General features: G+C 41.6%; 1 protein-coding gene across 4 annotated transcripts in view; it reads left to right on the top strand.

Annotated features, from left to right (window-relative positions):
* The window catches only part of ATP8A2 (ATPase, aminophospholipid transporter, class I, type 8A, member 2), a 651,371-nt gene that overhangs the window by 211,945 nt on the left and 415,407 nt on the right, over positions 1-24,019 (top strand). For all 4 annotated transcript variants that reach the window (XM_014539417.1, XM_014539416.1, XM_014539418.1 and 1 more), the window contains 6 exons: positions 2,503-2,552; positions 5,017-5,086; positions 7,027-7,111; positions 8,198-8,337; positions 10,690-10,828; positions 21,640-21,704. In XM_014539417.1, the coding sequence (XP_014394903.1) occupies positions 2,503-2,552; positions 5,017-5,086; positions 7,027-7,111; positions 8,198-8,337; positions 10,690-10,828; positions 21,640-21,704 (549 nt within the window). The remainder of the gene's footprint in view (positions 1-2,502; positions 2,553-5,016; positions 5,087-7,026; positions 7,112-8,197; positions 8,338-10,689; positions 10,829-21,639; positions 21,705-24,019) is intronic.

The raw sequence follows: 24,019 nt of genomic DNA, 5'->3' as shown, positions 1-24,019 counted from the left end.
AATTAGACCTGCTTTCTGATTTAGCTAAACTTTTCCCAGCCCAGTGAAGCACCCCAACTTCTCTTTAAGGTAATTGTCAGCAACACAGCAGTAAATAGCAACACAAAGCAGATTATTATTATAGATCACGCAGGGGGAACAAAGGGTAAAATATTTAACTGCAGCAGTGTTTTTTTTTAATTTTTTATTGATTAAGTTAATACATATGTGTCCTTATCCCCCATCCACCCCACTCATACCCTCACCCCCCTGTTGTCTGTGTCCATTGGTTAGGTCTATATGCTTGCATATAAGTCCTTTGGTTGATCTCTCCCCTTTACCCCCACCCTCCTCTACCTTCCCTCTGAGGTTTGACAAAAACAGATCCAGAGACAGAGAAGCATCGATCAGCAGTGTTTTTTTAAATATGTATTTCTTTATTGATTTCAGAGAGGAAGGGAGAGGGAGAAACATCAATGATGAGAGAGAATCATTGATTGGCTGCCTCCTGCATGCCCCCTACTGGGGATCAAGCCCGCAACCCAGGCATGTGCCCTTGGACAGAATCAAACCTGGGACCCTTCAGTCCGCAGGCCAACGCTCTATCCACTGAACCAAACCGGCTAGGGCTGCAGCTGTGTTTGACTATATTCTGTGCAGTGAGAAAACCTGAAGTCATTTTCAAAGTCCACCATTTCTTACTTCTTTTCAGTCAGGTCAAGTATCTATCTAAGCTTTCTAAATCTCTGTTTTCTGGTTAATGAAAAGAGAATAGAACTCCACCGAGTCTCCTATCTACCTACTCCAGGTCTTCTGTGAGGATCAAATGAGATGAAGTACAGTGGGGCCTTGACTTACGAGTGTCCCGACTAACAAGTTTTTTGAGATACCAGCGGTCTCTCAGCCGATTTTTTGCATTGAGTTGATAGAGTAATTTGAGTTAATGAGCTCCTTAACGAGCTTGGTCTCGGAACGAATTAAACTCGTAAGTCAAGGCCCCACTGTATGGGAAAATGCTTCACAGACATTTGGTTACAGTGTAAAATATTTCCACCTGGCTATAAAGCAAGTGGTGTTCCTGGGCTGAAGAAACTTCAAGGAGGCTAGTCCTCTCTAGGGAGAGGAAGCCGGGTGTTGCTACTTGACATCTTTACCCGGAAGGAGGGAAGGACACTTAGCATATTAGCCTTTTATATAGATAGATTAGATTGATAGATAGATAGATAGATAGATTGATGATAGATATATAGATAGAAACTTTTAAAATGCTATTCAACCATCAATACTGGGGTATTATCAAACCACAAATTCTCAAGTTGGTTAGCAGCTATTTACATGACATGACCATACTGATCATCTTAATATCCAAGTCCTTGGCTGCCCACAGGAATGGTTGATATAACAGCAGTACAAAGAGGGCTCCTGGCCATCATGGTCCTAGTGCCAAGGAGGCTAGCAGTGGGCACAGGGATTTAACAAAGTTGGGACAGGCTGAGGAGAAAGGGAACTTGTGGTTGCAGAAAGAGGGGAGTGAAGGCTGATGAAGGCTGGTTTAAGCAGATGGTTAGTTATGTTTTAGGATACAAAGAGAAGGGGTGGGGAGCTGTGGATGGGGCAATAATTATTATTCAATGCTACCGTGTGTCAATCATGCACTTGGTAATTTGCATGTTACTTCATTTTTTTCTCTCCAATCTAGGGGACAGGTACTATCACCATTTATAAGAAAGTCACACACTTAGTGGAGAAACTGAACTCAAACTCATATCTGTTGAACTCCAAAGCCTACATTCTTTTCACTGTGATATATTGCATAGAGACAAAATTTGATCAAAAAGCTTGAAAATGGTGCATACATAATCTGGAATATTCTGAAGAAAAATTGAGAACATTGAGGTTCCAACTTTGAAGAACCTGAAGAAAAGGATATTTGATTAATTGTCCTAAAATCTGATGATGATTTATATTTTCTTATTTTTAAATCTAAATTCTAAGAAAATTTGGATTATAAAAATTTTTTCCTAAATTTAGGACATAGGCATTTTTCAGATAAACCTAACCAGAGCTGACATGAGGCTATTTATGGTCTTTATGAATCTCAGTGTGAATAGTCATATATTTTGCTGAATAAAATTGATGTGTGGTATTATAGGGGGTTGCCCTGGGGATGTTATAGTGTATGCACATAGTTCTATAAAATATCTTAAATTCTGAATTCAGAAGTGAAACTGGCCTGAAAGTTGTCTTTTTATTTTCATGTCTTGAAAGTAGCTATGCAGCCAAACTAACTAGAGAAAAATTAGAAGCTTTTACCAGAAGGGGGAGCTATGACCCCACCAGACTGACTTGTAGGAAACCAGTACTGTTGAAAAAGCTTTTGCAGGGGGATAGAAGAATGAGAGAGAATGAGAGGGAGAGGGAGAAGGAGAGAGAGGAGGGGGAGAGGTATATGTGGAGAGGTTTATGACTGGGGAGATTTAAATATGCTGCATCTTAGTTAAGAGCCTGTTTTTCTTTCTTTAGATGGGACAGGAACAGACATTTGGAATCCTTAATGTCCTGGAATTTTCTAGGTATGTTTCTCTTTCATGCATTTGAAATAAAATACATGTACATATACATATACATATACATATACATATACATATACATATACATATACATATACATGTGAGTGTGTGTGTGTGTGTAATAACTTCATCAGTGCATTTGCATGATGGTATGATTAATATAGCACTTAAGTATTAAATATAGTAAATATATCACCATAAACCCTCTTCTTTCTGGAATTTGTGACTCATTAGAGAAAGCAAAGTAGGTAAATTTTCTTTTTTTCAAATGAAATGTTATGCTTCCATATCCTTCTTTTTCTTTGGATTTCCAGAACCTGGTGTTCTCGCATCAGGATCCACAGACATGCCTGCATGGTTTGGAGTATGTGACGAGGGAATTATTTCCATTGGTTTTCCCAGGTCCATCTGAGTACTCCCATGCAGGATCTGGGAAACTGACAAAGAAGAGTAGATAAGATGAATTCATCCTACTACAAACTTGGTCTGAGCAGGGCAGCTCTCCGTATTTGGACTTAGTCTTCCCATTGTAGTTTATTTAATTTTGATCTGGGAATACTTGTCGGATTGCTTGTTTGCCTAGATCAGTGGTCGGCAAACTCATTAGTCAACAGAGCCAAATATCAACAGTATGACGATTGAAATTTCTTTTGAGAGCCAAATTTTTTAAATTTAAACTATATAGGTAGGTACATTGTTATTAACTTAATTAGGGTACTCCTAAGGCTTAGGAATAGCCACACTCAAGGGGCCAAAGAGCCGCATGTGGCTCACGAGCTGCAGTTTGCCGACCACGGGCTAGATCATTCACAGTTTGTTATAAAAGTATCTTAATGTTTTGTTTTTCCCTCCTTAACACTGAACTGTCCATACTAGAGCAAGTTTCTCTTGTTACTTCCAAAGCATCTTTTCCTACTATTGAAATTAGGAGGATTTTTCAACAACCTTTATTAACTGATTCACAAATTGTTTACTCTGTCTGCTTTATAAGCTATTTGAAAAAGATCAATTATTTACCCTCTTTTAGGAAATGCTTCCCAGCCCTAGTCTTTAGTTTTAGGACTGCAAACTTGAGTCCTTAGGATTGAGTATTCAATGGGAGAGAAAGGTGGTTGATAATAGTAATAGTTCATGTAGGGGGTCGGGGACAGGTCCATGTGTGGAGGTGAGGGGCATACTAAACATCTCTCCAGATGTAAATATCTCTCCAGATGTTTTGTGCCCCATCTCTTGTTGATGTCTTGGAAACTGTGCTGTTATGTGGCTGCATTAACTGGGAGCAGCAGTTATTGGAGGGATGAGGAGGAGGAAAGGGAGTTAGATTAAAATAGGTGAATATGGATGGAGATATGAGAATCTATTAAAAAATATCGGAGAATAAGAGGGAACAAAAAATCATTTAGTTGACTCATCTTTTTCTGGATGCCACTTAGTCACTTCTTTGAAGTAATTGGTGGCAACCTTGCTTTATACAGAAACTGAAATTCCGGGTGAATAATCTTGCTTAGAGTACCTGGCTACCAGGTAGCTCAGAGAGAATTTAAATCCAGCTTAGAGAGTGTGCTATGGGTTAGGATGCAGGGATTTACACAAAGCTGGAGAGATAATGTCCCCTAGTCTTAGGAGCTTACAGTCCATCAGAAATCACCTATTCAAAGGCCAAAGAGGTGGGGGATCAAGGGCCCACTGTAGTTGGGATGTGTTTCAGGAAGATGATATGTTGTCTGCAAAGGCATGGAACTGAGGGGCTAAAGAAGGAGAACAGTAAGGCTTCTGGTGAGCTGGGAGCCTGGTGTGTGAGAGGGTTAAGTGGGAGATCAGGGGAGGCTGCAGAGTTTGTTGGAGATCAGCAAGAAGATGAATCCATAGGCAATGGGGAGCCATTGAGGCTTCCTGAGTGAGGATGGGTTACGATGAAAGATGAATAAGGAAGTGTCCACGTTGGAGTGGGGAAAGGAGTGATAGAGTATACCTTAGTGCTCAGTTAGGGGTGTTCTATGAATTAGTAATTTCTTTCTACTCCTGTTAAAAGATACAATGAGGAACTTCTGAGTGAGGTGGATTTATAGTGAAGGTTCTCCATTTTGCTCTTACTGGGCAGGTTACTTAATATTTTTGAACTGCAAAATAAAGAAAAATCATTTTACAGAGTATTGTCAGAAGTGAATTAGATGTCCATAGTAGATGCTCAAATTCTCTGTTTCTGTGTCTTTGACTATAAAAAGCTACACTAGTGAGTTTTTTATGGCAGGGAAAGGAATAGGTTTATGTCCATTATATGTAAATAAAAAGAATAGGAGATATACAATTAAAATCTGACTTTGAGGAAAAAAGTAGGGAAAAATGGAGCTTGGTCATTTTGGACCTTGCCAGACCACCTTTTGACTTGTTTGGTGTTTAATCATAGGACATCGGTCCTATAAAACAGACCAATGAGAACTTTCTTTTCCTTTTTTTATATCTACAGTGACAGAAAGAGAATGTCTGTGATTGCTCGAACTCCTTCAGGACAACTCCGGCTCTATTGTAAAGGGGCTGTAAGTACTGGCTAGTCCTGCACAGCCGGGCATTCTTGGCAGCCCTGCTGTTAACCTGGGGCTTTTCCCAAACGCTGTCCTCATCATTCTGGTCCTTTGCCCAAAGGTGAAAGGTTCTTTCAGGTGGGCCATCAGGTTGACTTCGTAGTAGAAGCCCACTGACGATAATGGTGGTTCAAGCCAGGGTGGCAAGGATGGCCGGTGAAAGGCTAGCTTATAGTCCACAGCTGGTTTCAGAAACAGTAACTTGCTGTGTCATGGAAAATCCCGGGAGTATGAATTCTGATTCTAGTTTATCACCATTGTGTGGTAACTTTGGGAAGATAAAGTAATTTGTGATAATCCTTATATATGCAGGGTGGGCAAAAGCAGGTTTATAGTTGTGAGTGTGGGAAACCCAGTTAATAAAGCTATTGTAATCACGACCTACGTGTCTTTCCATATGAACAACTGTAAACCTACTTTTGCCCCACCCTGTATGATTATATATATGAAGATTGTATATGTTTGTGAATATATATATATATACTTAAAACAGCTATTCTCAATTTTTGTGATTTATTTTTTTATTCATCACAGAGGGTTATGTGGCCATATTTTTACTGCCCTTTTTGGTCAGTTTCCTAGGTCAGGCTTTTTGTTTTGACTGCCTCCCAGTAATCAAATCTAAATGTATTATCTTTAAGGAAAGATGTTACTATATATGAGCCTGACTTGCAAAACTATATCTTATATGGTCCTATGTGTAGAAGGAAAGAATTATTAAGCTCATTTTATGAGCCTGTTTCAAGAATATGAAGTTGAAAATCTTACTAATCTTTATCAACTGTGGAAAGAAGCATTTTCTTATTTCAGTACACTTAGCTAGAGCTTTTTAAAAAATGAGTAATGCATGGGAATTCTAAAGGCATTTTATCTGGACTCATTAAAGAATTCTGTTTATAGTAATAACTGAAATCAAAATTATGTTCGCACATGATAGGTTTTTTAAGTGTTTTATTTGTTTGTTTATTTGCCATTGTGTTCTAAGTACGACAGCAAGTACAGAGGGGGCAATGTGGGTGGCACAGAGGAAGGCTGTAACTAAACAGTGTAAATATGGAAAAGCTACAGTGCAGTTTTTATTTTTATAGGATTTAATTTTCTTCAACCTGTCTCCCCAAACCAAATTAGATTTCTTTAAAACAGAATTGTGTCCTAAAACTGTACAGTTTATAGCATATTAGATGGATCATCTGTGTTGTCCAGTCCTTCAGCCCTGCTTGTTAGTCATGGAAATTGTCAGAGGGTGATGTGTTTCTCAGCTGAAAGGGGTTCCATGCCCCATGGGAGGTGCCCTCCCCGGTTAGGAGCTTCTGAGTGTCAGGAAGCAAGAGTACTTGAGCAATTTAGGACATGCCTTTGCCCTTCTCACTTCTGTACAAAGGTGTTATAAACTTTGGTGTGAATTGTGCAGATTTGGGGGAATGTAGGACCATTGTGTCTTGGATGGTTCTGCTGACACCGATGGTCTTCCCCAACATGTTTTTTTAAACTTCTATTATTATATTTTTAATTTTAGTTTTCAATTACAGCTGACACTCAGTTTTATTTATATTAGTTTCTGGTGTATGCATAGTGGTTAGAGAGTTCTATAATTTGCGAAGTGATCCCCAGATCACTCAAGTACCCACCTGGCGCCATGCATAGTCATTCAGTATTATTGACTATATTCCCTGTGCAGTACTTTACATCCCCATGGCTGTTTTTATTTGGACACATCCATACTCAATTTGTTTTCCAAAGCTCATGGCTGAATCCAGCTAAGAACAATATTTCTACTTGCCCACTCAGTATTCTCATGAGAATAAAATAAACACCATTGAAACCAAGCTGTGTTCAGAATGCTAACCAAAGGTTTACTTACGGTTTGCCAGTCACACTGTTTCCTTATTTTATAGGACAATGTAATTTTTAATAGACTTTCGAAAGATTCAAAATACATGGATGAAACATTATGCCATCTGGAATATTTTGCCACTGAAGGTAAGTGAAATTTGGAAATGCTATTTTTAACCATTGAAGTCATACTTTCAAAGGTCTATGACTGGTGCCTGGGTAAGCAGTCATGTTCTGAATAGGCATGTTATGGTTGGACGTGGCTGGCTTCATAGGAGTATAAGTTTCTAATGCTAAACCCTGTGCCCATCCTCCACATTCTGTGCCCTTGGCAGTGACAAGATGTGTGGCAAGTTCCATATTCAGTTATCTACATATGTCTCTGCTGACTCCAACCAGCAGTGCAGAGGGAAAAGGCAGGCCAAATCAGTCTGTACAATCAGCTTGTAGTTATGGTTCCCTTTCTTGGAAAACTCATGTTATTTTCCTGTCCCTCTCTTGTGGTCCTTATGACACTGGCTTACCCAGCGTGAGGGGTACAGAGGAAGCTAATGACTCCAGGAAATAATTCATTGGACCCACAGAGGAACAGGAAAAGAGTTCTCTGAAAGGCTTTAAACAGCACTGATGTCAGGGTTTCCTGCAAGGGAATGTGATGAAAGCTGGAGCCTTGCTGAAGTACTGACTGCTGCTTTTTCTTCATGTGCTCCTATGGCTGCATGCACATACACACACACACACAGACACACACAGAACAGATACACACATACACAAACACACACACACAGACACATACACACACACACACACACACACACACACGGCTGCTTGAAAGTCTGGATCTTTTACATGGTAGCACATTGCATTTTTATTGCTGTCTTGAAATGTACCTCCTGCCTCCTCTAATTGCTGATACCTGCTACTGCACATATAAAGATGGATCCTGCATAACTCCCGTACTTCTCTACTGTGGGAATTTACTTTCACAGCTTCTCACGTACTCGCAAATCTATAGAAAAGGTGGTTTATGGTAAAATACAGTAGAGTTGTTTTTAAGTTCCCTTTTTTAGATGTGTGAAAGTTGAATTAGTGACCTAAAAAGCAGCTGGTATTTTAGAAGTTTTTGAGCATGCTGGTATGAAATGGAGCACATGAGGTTAGCTAGGAGGGAAGGTACCCCGCTTGCCCCCACCACTAGTGGCACCATCAGGATACACTGTGGCTGTTTTGCAGGCTTGCGGACTCTTTGTTTGGCGTATGCTGACCTCTCTGAGAGTGATTATGAGGAGTGGCTGAAAGTCTATCAAGAAGCCAGCACTATATTGAAAGACAGAGCTCAGCGGCTGGAGGAGTGTTATGAGATCATTGAGAAGGTAACTGCACATGCTAAAGTCCTTACTGCCCAATGAGGGGCTTACCCACCTGTTGAACAAGTCTTGGAGCAGGAATCTTTTAGCTATAGAGTGATGTTCTCTTTTCTGGTATCTCAACCACTAGCTTTTAACCATTTCTTACCTTGTTTTAAGAAACACTTAGTTTTTATGGACTGTTTGAGGTGTAGCCACCCTCAGCTAAGCATTAGTGATTTCTTAAGAAGTTTCAGGTCAACACAGCATCAATGATTATCTGGGTCTGCCTAAGATTAGGCTTAACAAGATGATCTCATCCTATTGAGTTACATGAGCAATGAGAATTCATAGGCTGGTAGGACACTGTACATACTAAGAATTCTTGCACCTATGTATTCTAATAACTTAAAGTTTTGCCATTGCTAGTCCATGTTGCCTACTTTGATTTTTGTTGTTGTTGTCTTTTTCATTTTATCCCAAGACCTTAGGTAGCTTCCTACACATTGGATTCCCTGTTAAATAACAAAATTTAACTGAGTAAATTTGAAGATCTTATTGACTTTACTAAGCAATTGGTAGTATCCCATCTAGCAATTAGAAGGGCGCTCTGAAGGTTTTTATAGACTCTGACGGTGTGTCACGGGAGTTATTAGTAAAAGAAAAGAAAGGATTATTTTTAGGCTGGGTTGTCTTTTGTTGGGAAGGGATTGGTAGGGGGTTTATTGTGCAGATTACCTCACTAGTATTTCTCAGGAAATTCCAGCCTGATTGGTTTAAAATTTCATTGCAGGGAGAGGCTGAAAATGCAATTAGGTTAGTTATTAAGTTTTGGCTTAGTGGCATGGCTTAGTGATAGTGACTCCATTTTGGCCTGTAGTTTTTCATTTGTTTGAGTGTTTTTGTTTTTCTTTCACCTCAAATCTGGGAGCTTGATTTCAACTTTTTCTGTTTCATATCAGCAACCATTGGTCCATCCATTTTTTCAGTTTCTTATAACTCTGAAGTCATCACTTGATTGCTTTTTTTCATCCCTGTGTGTATGTGTGTGTTTGTTGTTTATTTCCACTTTGCTTTTTTATACTTAGTTTTTGAGTTTTATATTCACTTGTTTGTCATTATTGGATTTTGGGTGGGATTAAAACTGAATTCCATTTCCCTGCTTTACTTTTGAAGTCAGAAAAAAGTAATTAAGTAGATGGCCTGCACCTGCAATGCCAGGCATATATGGTGGATGCTCGAGAAATAGTTGGCTTTTCTCATCAGTTGAATCAGTTTCTTATCAATGAATTCATTCTTTTCATGTTTTAACTCTAACACTAGAGGCCTGGTGCATGAATTTGCGCATAGGTGGGATCCCTAGGCCTGGCCGATGGTCGCCAGGCTGGGCGCAGAAGGAACGGATGCCAGATGCCAACATGGTTCCCTGCCTTCCCCCAACTCCTTCCCTCACCACTGTGCCGCCACCGCGGAGGGCAGGCAGTGGGCCGATTGGGGCCTGCCAGCCTGAGGGGAGGGTCAGGGAGGTTGGCTGCCGGCCCCGAGGAGGGAGCCGGCCCTAGGCCTCCCTGGGAAAGGGGCTGTGTCTGCCGCCATCCACCCTCGGTTCCCTGTCTCAGCCCCGAAGGCCCCGGCAGGGTTGGGAGAGGAGGCTATGGTCACCGGGCGTGGAAGGAACAGACACCGGACACCGCAGCTGCCGTTGGCACCCCACCACCAAGTGGTTCCCTGCCTCCCCTCCTCCTCCTTCTGTCACTGCTGCACCACCACCCATTGGGGCTTGCCGGCTGGGGAAGGGACGGGGGACAGACCGCAGGTGGTTGGCCAGCTGGGGAGAGAGACCGCGGGCGGTTGGCCGGCCACAGGAGGTTGGCTGTGGGAGTGCACTGACCACCAGAGGGCAGCTCCTACATTGAGCATCTGCCCCCTGGTGGTCAGTGTGCGTCATAGGGACTGGTCGACTGGTCATTCCGGTTATTCTAGTTGTTCGGTCGTAACGGTTGCTTAGGCTTTTATATATATATATATATATAATACTTGAGTCATTTTCAGAGTTATAAGGGAGGGCTCATATACTATTAATATCCTCAGGATAACTTGCCCACCTGTTCTGCTAGGTGACTTCTGTTCTAAAATGCCGGTGTACAAAGAAATAAATGACTACTGGATGCCTATGTGTATGGAGAGGTTTGGACATTGGCAATAGCTTGGAAATTCCACACATCTAGATATTAACTATCTGCAAACAAAGATTTAATGTAGAGGAAACATGATCATTGTCTCACAACATTTTGACTGCCTTTCTTTTGTCAGAGTTTTGCCATAAATGCTGCTCTTAAGTATGTACCAATCTTTAATTGAAGATATTTTTCAATCTAGAATTTACTGTTACTTGGAGCCACAGCCATAGAAGATCGCCTTCAAGCAGGTGTTCCAGAAACCATAGCAAATCTGCTGAAGGCAGGAATTAAAATATGGGTGCTGACAGGAGACAAACAAGAAACTGCAATCAATATAGGTAATTAATTTAAAAGAATTCCCTGATGCTGGTTTTTGTGTTGTTTTTAAAGTGTCTTGTAGAAGCAACTAGGGGTTCCTCAAATGCATTGAAGATTATATTTCATAGAACTCGTCATTCTAAGACAAGAAAATTTTACTGAAATCAAATGAAGATGGTCTTTTGAGCATTATCTACCCATTATAAACATTATAAATATTGCATCTTCCTGAAAAGTATTAAACTCAGTTACCTGGGATATAGAATTTAAGAGTTAACAACTTTGATTTTATTATTGCCTTCTTCACAGAGGTATAGTCTAAGATACTAAGAGTATGTTTTCACTAAGTTTACATATGCAGTTATTTTATATAATTACTAGAGGCCATGCACCAGTGGGGTCCCTTGGCCTGGTCTGCACCCTCTCGCAATCCGGGATTCCTTGGGGGATGTAGGAGAGCTGGTTTTGGCCCGATCCCTGCAGGCCAGGTCGAGGGACCTCTCTGGGTCCAGGGTGTGGGTGAAGTAGATTCGGGGCCAACAGTGTCCCAGCAGCAACCTAACCCACAGCAGATTCCACGAGGAATCGGGCTCCCTCCTCCCTCCTCTCTGGGTCTGGGGTGCGGGTGAACCAGATTTGGGGTGAACAGTGCCCTAGCAGCAACCTAACCCATGCCCGATTCCATGAGGAATCAGGCCCCCTCCTCTACTGGTCGGAGTGTCTTCCCCCTGGTGGTCGTTGTGTGTCATAGCTACCGGGCAAATGGTCGACCGGTCGGACAGTTGCTTAGGCTTTTATATATATACACTAGAGGCCCAGTGCACGAAATTCATGCACTGATAGGGTCCCTAGCGGCTGCCGGCTGCCGCTGGGTACTCCCTCCCTTCCCCTGGCCACCTGCCTCCCACCGCTGCCATTGGTCGCCACCTGCAGGGCCTGATCGCCCTGCCACTGCCTGGCTTCCAGGTGCTGAGGGAACAGGGTGGCAGCCCCAACCCCTACTGCTGCCGCTGGTCACCACCTTATGGGGGCCCGATCGCACCACTGGTTGCCCTGCAATCAGATCGTGGAGCATCAGGTCCCTGCCCGGCTCCCTCAGTGCCTGGGAGCCTGGTGGCGGCGGAGTGATTGGCTCCTGCCTGGTGACCAGTGGCTTGCACCTGCCTTGGCCTGGTGCTGCCCACTCACCTGCTCCACCATCCTGCCTCTGTCCAGCTCTTGTCGGAGCCCATCAGGGTCTGCAGCACCTCCACTGCTGCCAGTGCCGTGTCACCAACGCCTACCATGTTCCATGCCGCCCCCTGGTGATCAGTGCACGTCATAGCAAACAGTCGAACTCCCAGTTGAGAGGACAATTTGCATATTAGGCTTAGATAACCATTTTAATGATATTATCAATTAATAGATTTTTCTAAGAGTCTTGTATTTTTCTTTTCCCCATCTGAGTTGGCAATCTCTTTGGTTGCTAAGTTATACAGAAATGAAAATTGAAGAAAAGAAATTTAAGAACAAATAACTCTATCAGTGTTAAAGAGGTACATGTTAAGTCTGAAAAGGAATTGAAACTACTAATTTAAAAAAATCTAGTTTTGATTATTTGAATTACTTTTAAATTATCTGGTATTTCTGTCACCATTATGGTGTAACAAGCTGTGGTATATATGTGATAAAATAAAAACATGAGGACTACATAACTGATAATGTATTTATGGAAATAGATTCTTTGTCACAGATCATTTTAGAAAGAAACATACTAGAACATCTGAATTGTTGTCCTGTTTGGAGTAGTCTTCCTGGTGCCCCTTTTCCTAAACCTTCTTTTTTGAATCAGCTCCATCTCTTAGATAACCTCAATTGTAGACAATACCTACCATATTGAATGAATTTCATCTCTTTAAAAAATTTTTTTTATTGATTTAAGAGAGAGAGGAAAAGAGAGAGATCGTGTGCCTCACCTGGGAATCAAACTATCAACCCTTCGGTGCATGGGACACACTCCAACCAACTGAGCCACCCAGCCAAATCTCATCTCTTTTTTTTAATAGACAAAAAACATTTAATAATTTCTTCTCAAGGGTATAGCTAATCAAATGCAATTTGAACTCCCAACCAACTGAAAGTAAAGTCACAGAAGAGTAATATGTGATTCAGAGCAGCCTCTGAAGCATTGGTTATAGACTGTCCATTGATCTGTGATAGATGTCTCTCAAATGCAAATGGAGAATAGTATGATGAAATTTCTGTGAAGGCCTATCACTACTACTAAAAAATAAAAACCTATTTCTTATAACCTTTTGGTGATATTATAACATTTTTATAAATGAAGGATAATACATTGGCTTTTGGTATAATGTCTCTCTCTATATGTATATACATTGGCCCTTCAGGTATAATTTCCCATATAAACTTGGCCTAAAGCACCTGCTATTGAACTATGGCTCCTGTTGTTCATATAGAGTACATAAAGTTGACTGCTGCCTGGAAATTCTTAGTTCAAATTTAGGGGTATGCCCTCGCTGGTTTGGCTCAGTGGATACAGTGTTGGCCTGCATACTGGAGGGTCCTGGGTTTGATTCCCATCAAGGGCACATGCCTGGGTTGCAGGCTTGATCCCCAGTGGGGGGCGTGCAGGAGGCAGCTGATCGGTGATTCTCTCTCATCATTGATGTTTCTATCTCTCTCCCTTATCTCTGAAATCAATAAAAATATATTTAAAAAAACTTAGGGGTATGTTTTCTGCTCCTCTAGAGCAATATGAAAGAAGTGGGTAACTCCCACAAGTTAAAATAGAACTGTAGTGATAAGCTTTTTAAATTTTCTAGATCTTGAGTGTTTCTGTTGGACTAACAGCTTTTCTGTGTCCCTAGACCCAGACTTAATTTCCACAGCCAGATCACCCTGCCCTTGGGAGCACACATGTCCCTCTTCCTGCTTGCTCCTTTTGTTTATTGCAGCTCATCAGAGTCTAGCCAAGTTTGGAATAAATACAAATAAAAGCAAAGGGCTGCAAATCAACCCAGAAACACAAATGGCTTCTTATTCCGAGGAAGACTTTACTTGCACACAGTGAGGCTTCTCTGAGCCTTATGAGATCATCGATACCTGTCCAGTTTTTACAAATAACAATTGTATGATTTTGTGTGTGTTTTTTTAAAGAATGTATAACAACATTTGTAGCTTGGGTTCCAGAACACTCACATCCATAAGATACTTTAAAATTGATCTTTTATAGCTAAGTTTCAAGACCACTATGCCTCTTACTTATAAGCTGATGACTTTGCCAAAGTCTTATATTTCTCCTGGAGCTTGTCTCTACTTACATTTGTGCTAGTGTGTTAGTTGAATTCAAACATCTCTTGGGTGTCACAAAGTAGGCTTGTAACAGCTCAGGCACTGATGTACTTTGGAAAAGCTATGTCTGAATTATTTTTTCACTTTGTATTCAGAACTCAAGTTAGTAACCCTGGGCGATATTGAGGGATTAAATGTCATTTTCTGACTTAGGATATCTGTTGAGCCTGCACATGTTACAGAATGTGTAGACATCCAGCCATTTTATTAGACTCTCTTGTGTCAGATCACAGACAACAGCTACATGTAGGACAAGGTCATGCTCCAGATAGTCTGGGTTGTAAAGCCTGTGTTCTAACCCAACCCAAACCGTAACCCTAACCTTAACCCTAACCCTCAGTAACATGAACCATTATTGATCTGTCTCTTATTATACTGACTGGATATTCTGTACATTTTTGTGCATTCTAGGTGCATCTAGGGTACCCAGAAGATATTTGGGAGGAAGATCAAGTGTCTAGTAGTCATACTTCTAGATGAAGTCAGGAAAAGAGAACAAATGAATAGTGTCTGCTGAGTGTCAGGCTCTGTGCTGGGCATGCTTTCTGGACATCATTTTCAGTCTTTACACATGAACAGTCTTAAGCTCAAGGGGGAAATTCAGAGTTTATAGAGATTACACTCTACTTAATGACCAAGCAAAAACTGGGTCTCAGGGCTCTTGACTTCTGATGCAGGGCTCATTTTAAACAGATTCATAAGGTTTTGCAAAATCTGTTCCCTGAAATTTGAGTTAGCAGACAGGAGGAGAATGGTAGTATATTTTATTCATTTGAAGATGCACATTGTTTTTATATTTTAACATCTCTGAAATTGGATGTCTTATGATTGTCAACTCTTGAAATTTTAAGGCAACATGTCCTTAGTGGTACATATAGTCAGAGTTCATATTTAGAGACTAGAGGCCCAATGCACGAAATTCGTATAAGAGTAGACCTTCCGTCCCCTGGCTACCGACACTGGCTTCCCTCTGGCACCTGGGACCCGGGCTTCCCTCCCAGAGGGAGGCCCTGCCCACCTGCCTCAGCCTGCTGGTCAGTGGCCAGGGCCTCCCTCTTTGGGGCGATCGTGGAGCCCCCCGATTGATCGCCCCGCTGGCCGGTGGGCTGGGCCTCCCTCTGCGGGGTGATCATGGGGCGATGGCTGGGCCCCCAACCAATTGCATCTCACCCATCTAGGCTGGCTTGGAGCCAGTGGGTGTCATAGCGTGGTTCCGGATGATCATCCAGATGGTCATTCCACTGTTCGGCCGTTTGGTTGATTTGCATATTATGCTTTTATTATATAGGATGACATATGGTATGTTTGGGTTCTTGGCTCTTTTTAGTATTTGATCTACCTATTAATCATAGTTTGATAATTTATTTTAGTTCATGCCTGGAAAATAAATATACTTAGTCAAATTAAGTTCCAGGATATTTGTGTCTCCTATGAGCCAGTGAACATTATGTAGATAGACAGTCATCTTGCCTGTAGGTTGTAGGTAGTTTAGAACTGGCACAATGCCAGACCCCTGCTGTGCCGTGCTTGCATTTATGCTAACTAGCTGTGTTTCAAGGAGTGCAATTTTCTATTTTAGCTTAAAAGTTTGGCATCAGCTAGTCTAAAGTGAAATCTCAAATGTAGCCTTTGTGAATTGTGTAGTCGTCATTTCCTTATTACCAATGGATAAAACATCTATTAAAATGTTAGGCAATAGATGTGAAGTTTTCAGAATCTTTAATTTGTTTCTAGTGCATGTGGGATGAGTGAGAACAAAATCCTAGTGTGTATTTCATTTTATAGTCAGAAAATTGGAAATAGCTTTCATTCTCATCCATGTCTGAGTTGGAATTGCCCTCTGCATTTTGCTCCTCATCATTTGATACTTTTATACCACTTCTTATAGTCTTAGAAGTTTAATTTTTTTAAAATGTGATTAAATATGGTGCTTGCCCATTCTTTATTGCCCATAGATTGCATCGCCCATTAAAAGGAAGACAAATCCCCTTCTTAGGGGAAGTTGGGCATTGTTTGTGGCATTCGCAATCTTAGTGTTGTTTTCCCCAGGAACGTCAGATGTGTTATTTCTTTGATTACCTGCAGCTGGCATTGTTGCCTGATGTTCTACTCTCTCAGCCTGGGGAACTTACATTCTCTACTAAGGGGTGAGTTAACTGTGAGACAAATTAAAGAGGGACATAGATGAGAAAGTAGTAATTATACAATGTAGGTATTAAGCATGACTGGTGTTAATAATAGTAAATGTTAGCTATAATATGCCAAATACTGTGCTACATAAGTTCTTTACATAAGTTTCATATTTAATTCCCTTTGAGATCGGCATTATCCCCTTTTCAAAGATAGAACTGAGGCAGAATTATCAAACAACTTAGTCTAGGTCACAGAGATATGAGAGTGCTGAAAATCTGAGCACATGATCACCACACTTGATATTCACTTCCCAGGAGGAAAAATATGTGATTAAAACTTGAGCCTTTAAGAGTTTGTTGAAGAGGAAAAAAAAAAAAAAGACTGAGCACAGAATGGGTCACGATAGGCCAGTTCAGGGAGAAGACTACAAGGCAAGGCTGAGTGTGTGCTTACATGTGATGGAACATCCCTGGGAAGGGTCTGAAGGGTCTGGAGGGAAAGGTGCCCAGGTGTGGTTCTACGGGCAAATCCTTGGCTTCTTCATTCTACAGATGACTTAAGAACACCGTACCGAGCCTTTGTGGCCCCATCTGGAATAGTAAAGTTTTATCATCCATTCCTGATGTCTGACAATATGCTCCATACACTCACACTCAAATAATGATTGACCGCTTTCTCTGTGAAAATATTTAGAGGCAGCAACATACTTGGTGAGGGTTTGGAATCATGTTGAATCCCAAAAGTGCCTAGCTTGATTAATCTGATCTTAGGATGTATGATCAGGAAGGATAAATTGTTCCTAACCTTTCCAAAACTGTAACCAAAAAAGTGGATTTGGATATCTATACTAATAAAAGGGTAATATGCTAATTAGACCAGATGTCTTCCAGATGTCCTTCCGGACAAAGCTGCAGTGGCTGCAAGGGCCAGGGGCCAGTGGCGCAGGAGATGCAGCGGTGCCGAGGGCCTGGGCCCCGTCCCACCCGCGCCGCACAGCCCCTCCTTCCACAGAGGCAGAGCCAGCGCTGGGAGAGGCAGGGCGGCCCGAGGTCCTGGAGCCTTCGCAGAGGCTGGGCAGGGTTCGACCGTGGTTCCTCAACCTCCCACAGCCCCTCCCCCAGCCGGCCTGGCCCCAGATCGGCCCCCCCACACACAAGTGGGCAGGGGGCAGGGCCAGTGCTAAGAAGTGAGGGCCAAGGGTCAGCAGCCCCTGCGACCAGCTTTGGCAGCAGCGGCGTGGTGATGGAGGCGGCGCCTTCCCCTAATCCTCCAGGTTGCATCCTGCAGAGGGAGGCCAGACTGTGGCTTAGACCCGCTCCCCATGGGGAGCAGGCCTAAGCCATCCGTAGGACATCCCCTGAGGGCTCCCAGACTGTGAGAGGGGGTAAGGCTGGGCTGAGGGAACCCCCACCAGTGCATGAATTTTCATGCACTGGGCCTCTAGTCTTTAATAATATGAGCTTGCCTCATAAAAAAAGAGATACTGGTGCAAAAACTGAGAAATTTGGTTTGGTAATATTTTCTAGTGTGAATTGTTATTTTATTGTCTTAAAATAAAGTCCTCTAAGTACCATAGACTGTACTATTTTGATTTCTCTGAATGTTGATTGTACTCAGGTAGTTGAAAGACTAAGACCTTTGTAGTGTGCATTCGTTTCAGATGTAGTAAAAAGTGAAATCCCAGAGGTTCTGTCTCAGTCATTTTATGGTCGTCTTGTTAGACTGTGAGATTAAAGAACTAGATCTCAATTTACAAGTGTGGATTGACATTTTATACCTGGCTCTTCTCCAAGAGTTGATCTCATTTTATCCAAAAACATTAGAAATCAAGCACTCCAAACCTGAATTGACATAATTTGATTTGCCACATTAGCTAAGTCACAATTAACTGTGTTAAACTTCCATGGTCTATCTAGAGCAAGTGTGCTGTGTGATAATTCTCTAAGCAAAATCTCACTTCATTTTCCAAATTTAAAAACCACCACCAACAACCTGTTTCTTCTCTGAAACCTTTAGCTTTCTATATTAAAATTCATGAAAGTGTCAGTGGTTTTATTTATTGCCCTCTCCTTGCAATGGGTTAAAAAAATACTTCAAGTTTTCCCATAATGTCTTTGTGCAGCTTCAGTTGTCAAGTGGCATTTCTCTTAAATTGAAAAATATAGAGTAAAGCAGCAAGCTAGGGCTTAAAAATTACAGCTCACTTCTGCAGCTGTTGCTTAAATAAAGAACTACCAGCAAATCCTTTTGCATCAGTTATACTAAACTTGCAACAGTCCATATTGCATTAAGTTGCTGGAAGTCTCTGGGGATAAAGAAGGAGTAAGCCTAACATAGAGGGAAGTGATTAAGGTTGCAATATCCCCTTTTGTGAATGAAAATAAAATATAGATCTCCCTTCTGGACCTAATCTAAGACTTTATGGGAAGGATAAATAAATTTGTAAAATTTTAACAGGAAACAAAGAGTTCAATTATTTTAGCCCTACTATGCAGAAATTTTACTGGCATGCTGGGAAGTTCTCAGTTTTACTCATCACTATTGTTAAAATATAGACATGAACGAGTTTGAAAATGCATAGAAAATTGTTTCATGTTTTCTTCCTTTTTTGTTTGTTTTGTTCTAGAGGTTTAGCAGATATTAGCCCATGTGCTATGATGATTTTAAATTATTCAGTTAGTTTCAATTTTTAAAATGATACGTGGTTTTAATAAGCGAAATAACCTCATTTCCTTGAGATAACTATTGTTAACAGCTTGAGCTATATTTTTATGGCATTGCTTTAAAAAAATAGCAGTTGGGTTAAAAGGCATAATTTTGTGCTTTAACATTTGTGTCTGTGGTGATTTATAAAATATCCCTCTCAAATGACAGTGAAGGATATATGTACTTCATATATTCCCAAATAAACAAACAAAAATATTTGTCTACCTCCAAAACAAACAAACAAACAAACAAACAAACAAACCAATGATTTCCTTGTTCTTAATTCTTGCCTGTCTTGAATTAAATTGTGTGCCTTTTAGCAGGGTTTCCTCAAGATGAAAAAAGACCTGCTGAAGAGAATTGAGCACAAACATGCAGTGGTGCTGTGACATGTCCATTATTCAATGCCTGTCTCCTTTTCTAGTTAAATGTAGCACCTGTGGGGAGGGTATTTCAGCTGTTGTGCAAAGGAGAGTCCTGGCTTCTCTTTGCTTTAGGACCAGCATTGCTTAAGGCTTCTCCTTCTCCTTCTCCTTCTCCTTCTCCTTCTCCTTCTCCTTCTCCTTCTCCTTCTCCTTCTCCTTCTCCTTCTCCTTCTCCTTCTCCTTCTCCTTCTCCTTCTCCTTCTCCTTCTCCTTCTCCTTCTCCTTCTCCTTCTCCTTCTCCTTCTCCTTCTCCTTCTCCTTCTCCTTCTCCTTCTCCTTCTCCTTCTCCTTCTCCTTCTCCTTCTCCTTCTCCTTCTCCTTCTCCTTCTCCTTCTCCTTCTCCTTCTCCTTCTCCTTCTCCTTCTCCTTCTCCTTCTCCTTCTCCTTCTCCTTCTCCTTCTCCTTCTCCTTCTCCTTCTCCTTCTCCTTCTCCTTCTCCTTCTCCTTCTCCTTCTCCTTCTCCTTCTCCTTCTCCTTCTCCTTCTCCTTCTCCTTCTCCTTCTCCTTCTCCTTCTCCTTCTCCTTCTCCTTCTCCTTCTCCTTCTCCTTCTCCTTCTCCTTCTCCTTCTCCTTCTCCTTCTCCTTCTCCTTCTCCTTCTCCTTCTCCTTCTCCTTCTCCTTCTCCTTCTCCTTCTCCTTCTCCTTCTCCTTCTCCTCTCCTCCTCCTCCTTTTGAATATATTTTTATTGATTTCAGAGAGGAAGGGAGAGAGAGATAAATATCAATGATGAGGATCATTGATTGGCTGTCTCTTGCATGCCCCCTATTGGGGATCAAGCCCACAACCTGGCCATGTGCCCTGATCTGGAATCAAACTGTAACCTCCTGGTTCATACATCGATGCTCAACCACTGAGCCACACCAGCTGGGCAAGGCCCTTTCTTGAGATTATCACATATGTACTTGCTGCAAGGTTGAAATTCTATGTGCTGATGATTTGTTTCATTTTCTGTAAATCATTGCTCTGTTAGCTTAAGGTACTGAGAAACAAGTGGTTGCGAGGGCCAGTTTTCTAAGTGGAAGGCATCTTTTCTTGTCCTTTCTCAATGAGATAAAATGAGATGAGGATTGGTGAAAATCACATGTCGATGCCAGCTCTCTATCAGGGGGCACTGAGAGGATGGAGGGTGATTGGAAAGAAGGGCTAGGGTTCTGATCCTGGGGTTTGCTGGAGCTGCCTGCTCCCAGAGTGTGTGGATTTGAAGGGGAGGAGTCTGGAGAGGCTCTGAGTGTGTGGTGTGGCAGAGTGTCTCCAGCTGTCCGGAGAGGACTGCAAAGCCTGAGGAGGAAAGAGCCTCATAGGAAATATGTGCACCTTCTGGGGGAAAGTGGAAAAGACTCTCTTGCATCATTTATACAGATAACTTTATATAAAAAGGTGATAGAAATTGTTGAAAAGAATTAATATTGAAAGACTTTTGTTCCAAAACAAACTTCTTTTTAAAATCCAGGTTTAATTCTTGAAATGGAGATTGCTTTGATAGGAAAAGTGCCTGTTTGATAGGAAAAGTGACTCTCTCAATGTAGAACAGTATATCTTTGAAATATGTTGTGAGAATTACTTGCTTTTTTAAAAGCAGATGAGGGATCTCGATATGATGATAGGCAAGTTCATGTTGATATAGGGGCACCGTAAGATTTTATTTGTCTCCCTAAAGCAGCGGTTCTCATCCTGTGGGTCGTGACCCCTTTGGCGGTCGAACAACCCTTTCACAGGGATCGCCTAAGACCATCCTGCATATCAGATATTTATATTACGATTCATAACAGTAGCAACATTACAATTATGAAGTAGCAACGAAAATAATTTTATGGTTGGGTCACAACATGAGGAACTGTATTTAAAGGGCCAGAAGGTTGAGAACCACTGCCCTAAAGTGTTTGCTATTATTTTAGAAAGCCCAAGGCTTATCCTAATGTTATACAAGGATAAGGATAAAGACAAATCTGCAGAAAATTGACAAGTATTTATTTTAGCCATTAGTTATGAAGACCTTCCCAACCAGTTCTGTTCAAACTGCCTGCAAGAATCAAAATCAATTTAAACTTACTTTTCTACCCCTTACTTTTGCCCAGTTCTTCTGTATGAACCGATAGCTTTAAAGTGGTAATAAGAAAGATATACGAAGGGAGCCTGAATTCAAACAACCATTGAAAAACGTTTAGTTCAAGGAAGGAATGATAAATTCACATGTGTTGTCTTTTCTTTTACTTAGGATATTCCTGCCGGTTGGTATCACAGAATATGGCCCTCATCCTACTGAAGGAGGATTCTTTGGATGTAAGTAGTTTTGCAAAGGTTGCATTTGATGTAGCTGTATTAAACTCTTTGTTTCTACTATGACTGGTTATCTAGGTTTATTTTTTTACTAAACTGTTGTAAAACTGTGTTTCTGTTTTTATGAATGAATGTTATAAAGTCATATCTTTAAACATCAAAATAGTAAGCTTAGAACATTGCTACTTGATAATACTTAATATCTTAGTCACTTAGAATTGTTCATTTAAAATGGGGTAGTTTTAATCTGGTTTAACTTCCTGTTATTATTTACTAGGGGCCCAGTGCACAAATTTGTGCACCTTAAAAGGAACTGTGGGCTGTGAGGCTGTGGTAGGCACAGGGGTGGGTCTCGGCCCATCCTCCGCTTCCCCGCCTGGCCCCTCCCACCACGACCCCCAGTCGCCTGTCTGCCTGCAGCCTGCTCCTGCCACCACTGCTCCCACACGCTGATGGCGCCAGCCCTGCTCACACTTGCTGACAGCACCGAGCGATTGGGGCTGGCACCAGGTACTGGCAGTGGGTGCGAGTGGGGCCGGTGCTGGCAGCAGGTGCAAGCGATGGGCAGGACTGCGGCATGCAGGAGGCAAAGAATTTTTAGTAACCACCAGGGGCTTGCCCTGATGACAGCGACCAGCGCCCCGATTTGGTCTGGCACCCCTGTTCACCTGCTCCACCATCCCGCCAGGGCCGACACCCGCCATGTTCTGTGCATGCCCCCTGGTGGTCAGCGCACATCATAGCGACTGGTTGTTCGGTTGTTTGGTTGTTCTGGTTGTCCGCTGTTAGGTCTATTTGCATATTAGCCTTTTATTATATAGGATGTTAAGTGTGATGGTTACCTCCAGTGTTGGTTACTAAGGAGACTTGTGGAATTTTCTTTCTGATAAAGAAATGTGAAAATAAAGATAATATTCAAGTGTCAGGAGTTGTTTAAATTTATATAGTAATAGGATGCATATGCACTTAATGCCCTGACATCCAGTGCCACCATCTCATACAGTAATGGATGGCACGGTTCTCTGAGCGTTTTACACTGTGCCCACCCCATCATGGCCTAAAGCCACTGCCGAGACCAGGGGTAGGAGCTGATTTGAGGGTAACCAGTGATCTGGGAAGTGGTTTGATATGAAGATATGAGCTAAAAAATGAGATTTATTTGTTAGGACTTTTAACAAGGGCATGTTACTGGCAGGTACCCACGGCCACAATCCCAGTCAGAATATTTAAATGGCAACGCTGGGAGCAGATGACAGGATTAGTTACCATTTTAAGTGGAGGGATATAATACAGAGATTTCTGTACTTACAAATTGGTGAGACTATGGATCCTACTGTGAAGGCCAAGGCATTGTCTACCGGTTCAGGACTCCAAAGTCAGGATGGGGGAGAGTCTGTGTGCTTCCAAGGCACCATTGCCACCGTAGCACCCCTCTGGCTCGAGAGCTCCAGGATTTATCTCAATGTGCCTCTTATCCTTTTGTGTCTCTGCCAGCAAGAAGCCCAGGACTCTCAGGTCACCCCTCAGGTCCTGGACTCTAATTCCCACGGGCTCTGGGCTGGTTAGGAACCTTTCCTCTCCCTCAGAGTTCCCTTCTCTCCAGCACTCCCTATCCCACTTGCCTTTATTTTCTCCATAGAACTTTTCACCTTTGGAAATGATACATATTATTAATACATATTTACTATAGATAAAATATATTATAATAATATGTATATTATTATTTAATATGAGATTATAAGGTAACCAGATTTACCTCGTAACCATTTTTAACTGTACTGTTTAAATATGTTCATCTTGTACACCATCACCACCATCAATCTACAGAACTCTTCTTATCTTGCAAAACTGAAACTCTGTATCCCTTAAATAATAACTCCCCAATTCCTACCCCTCAGTCCCTGGTAACCATCGTTGTACTTTCTGTCTCTAAGAATCTGACTATTCTAAGTACCTCATATCAGTGAAATCATAGAGTATTTGTCTTTTTGTGTCTGGCTTATTTCACTTTGCAAAATGTCCTCAAGCTTCATCCATGTTGAAGCATGCATCAGAGTTTGCTTTTTTAATAAAAGCCTTAATAATAGTCTATTGTATGTATGTATTGCATTTTGTTTATCCAATTATTTGATGATGGACAATTGGGTTGCTTCTTCCTTTGGGCAATTATGAATAATGTTGCTATGAAGATGGGTGACAAATATCTTTTTGAGATCCTTCCATTTCTTTTGGCTATACTATACCCAGAAGTGGAATTGCTGGTTCATATGGTGATTTTGTGTTTAACTCTTTGAGGAGCTACCACACGATTTTCTACA

This window comes from Myotis brandtii, unplaced genomic scaffold, assembly GCF_000412655.1.
Source record: "Myotis brandtii unplaced genomic scaffold, ASM41265v1 scaffold216, whole genome shotgun sequence".
Taxonomy (NCBI): Eukaryota; Metazoa; Chordata; class Mammalia; order Chiroptera; family Vespertilionidae; genus Myotis; species Myotis brandtii.
This window is presented reverse-complemented; position numbering and strand designations above follow the sequence as displayed.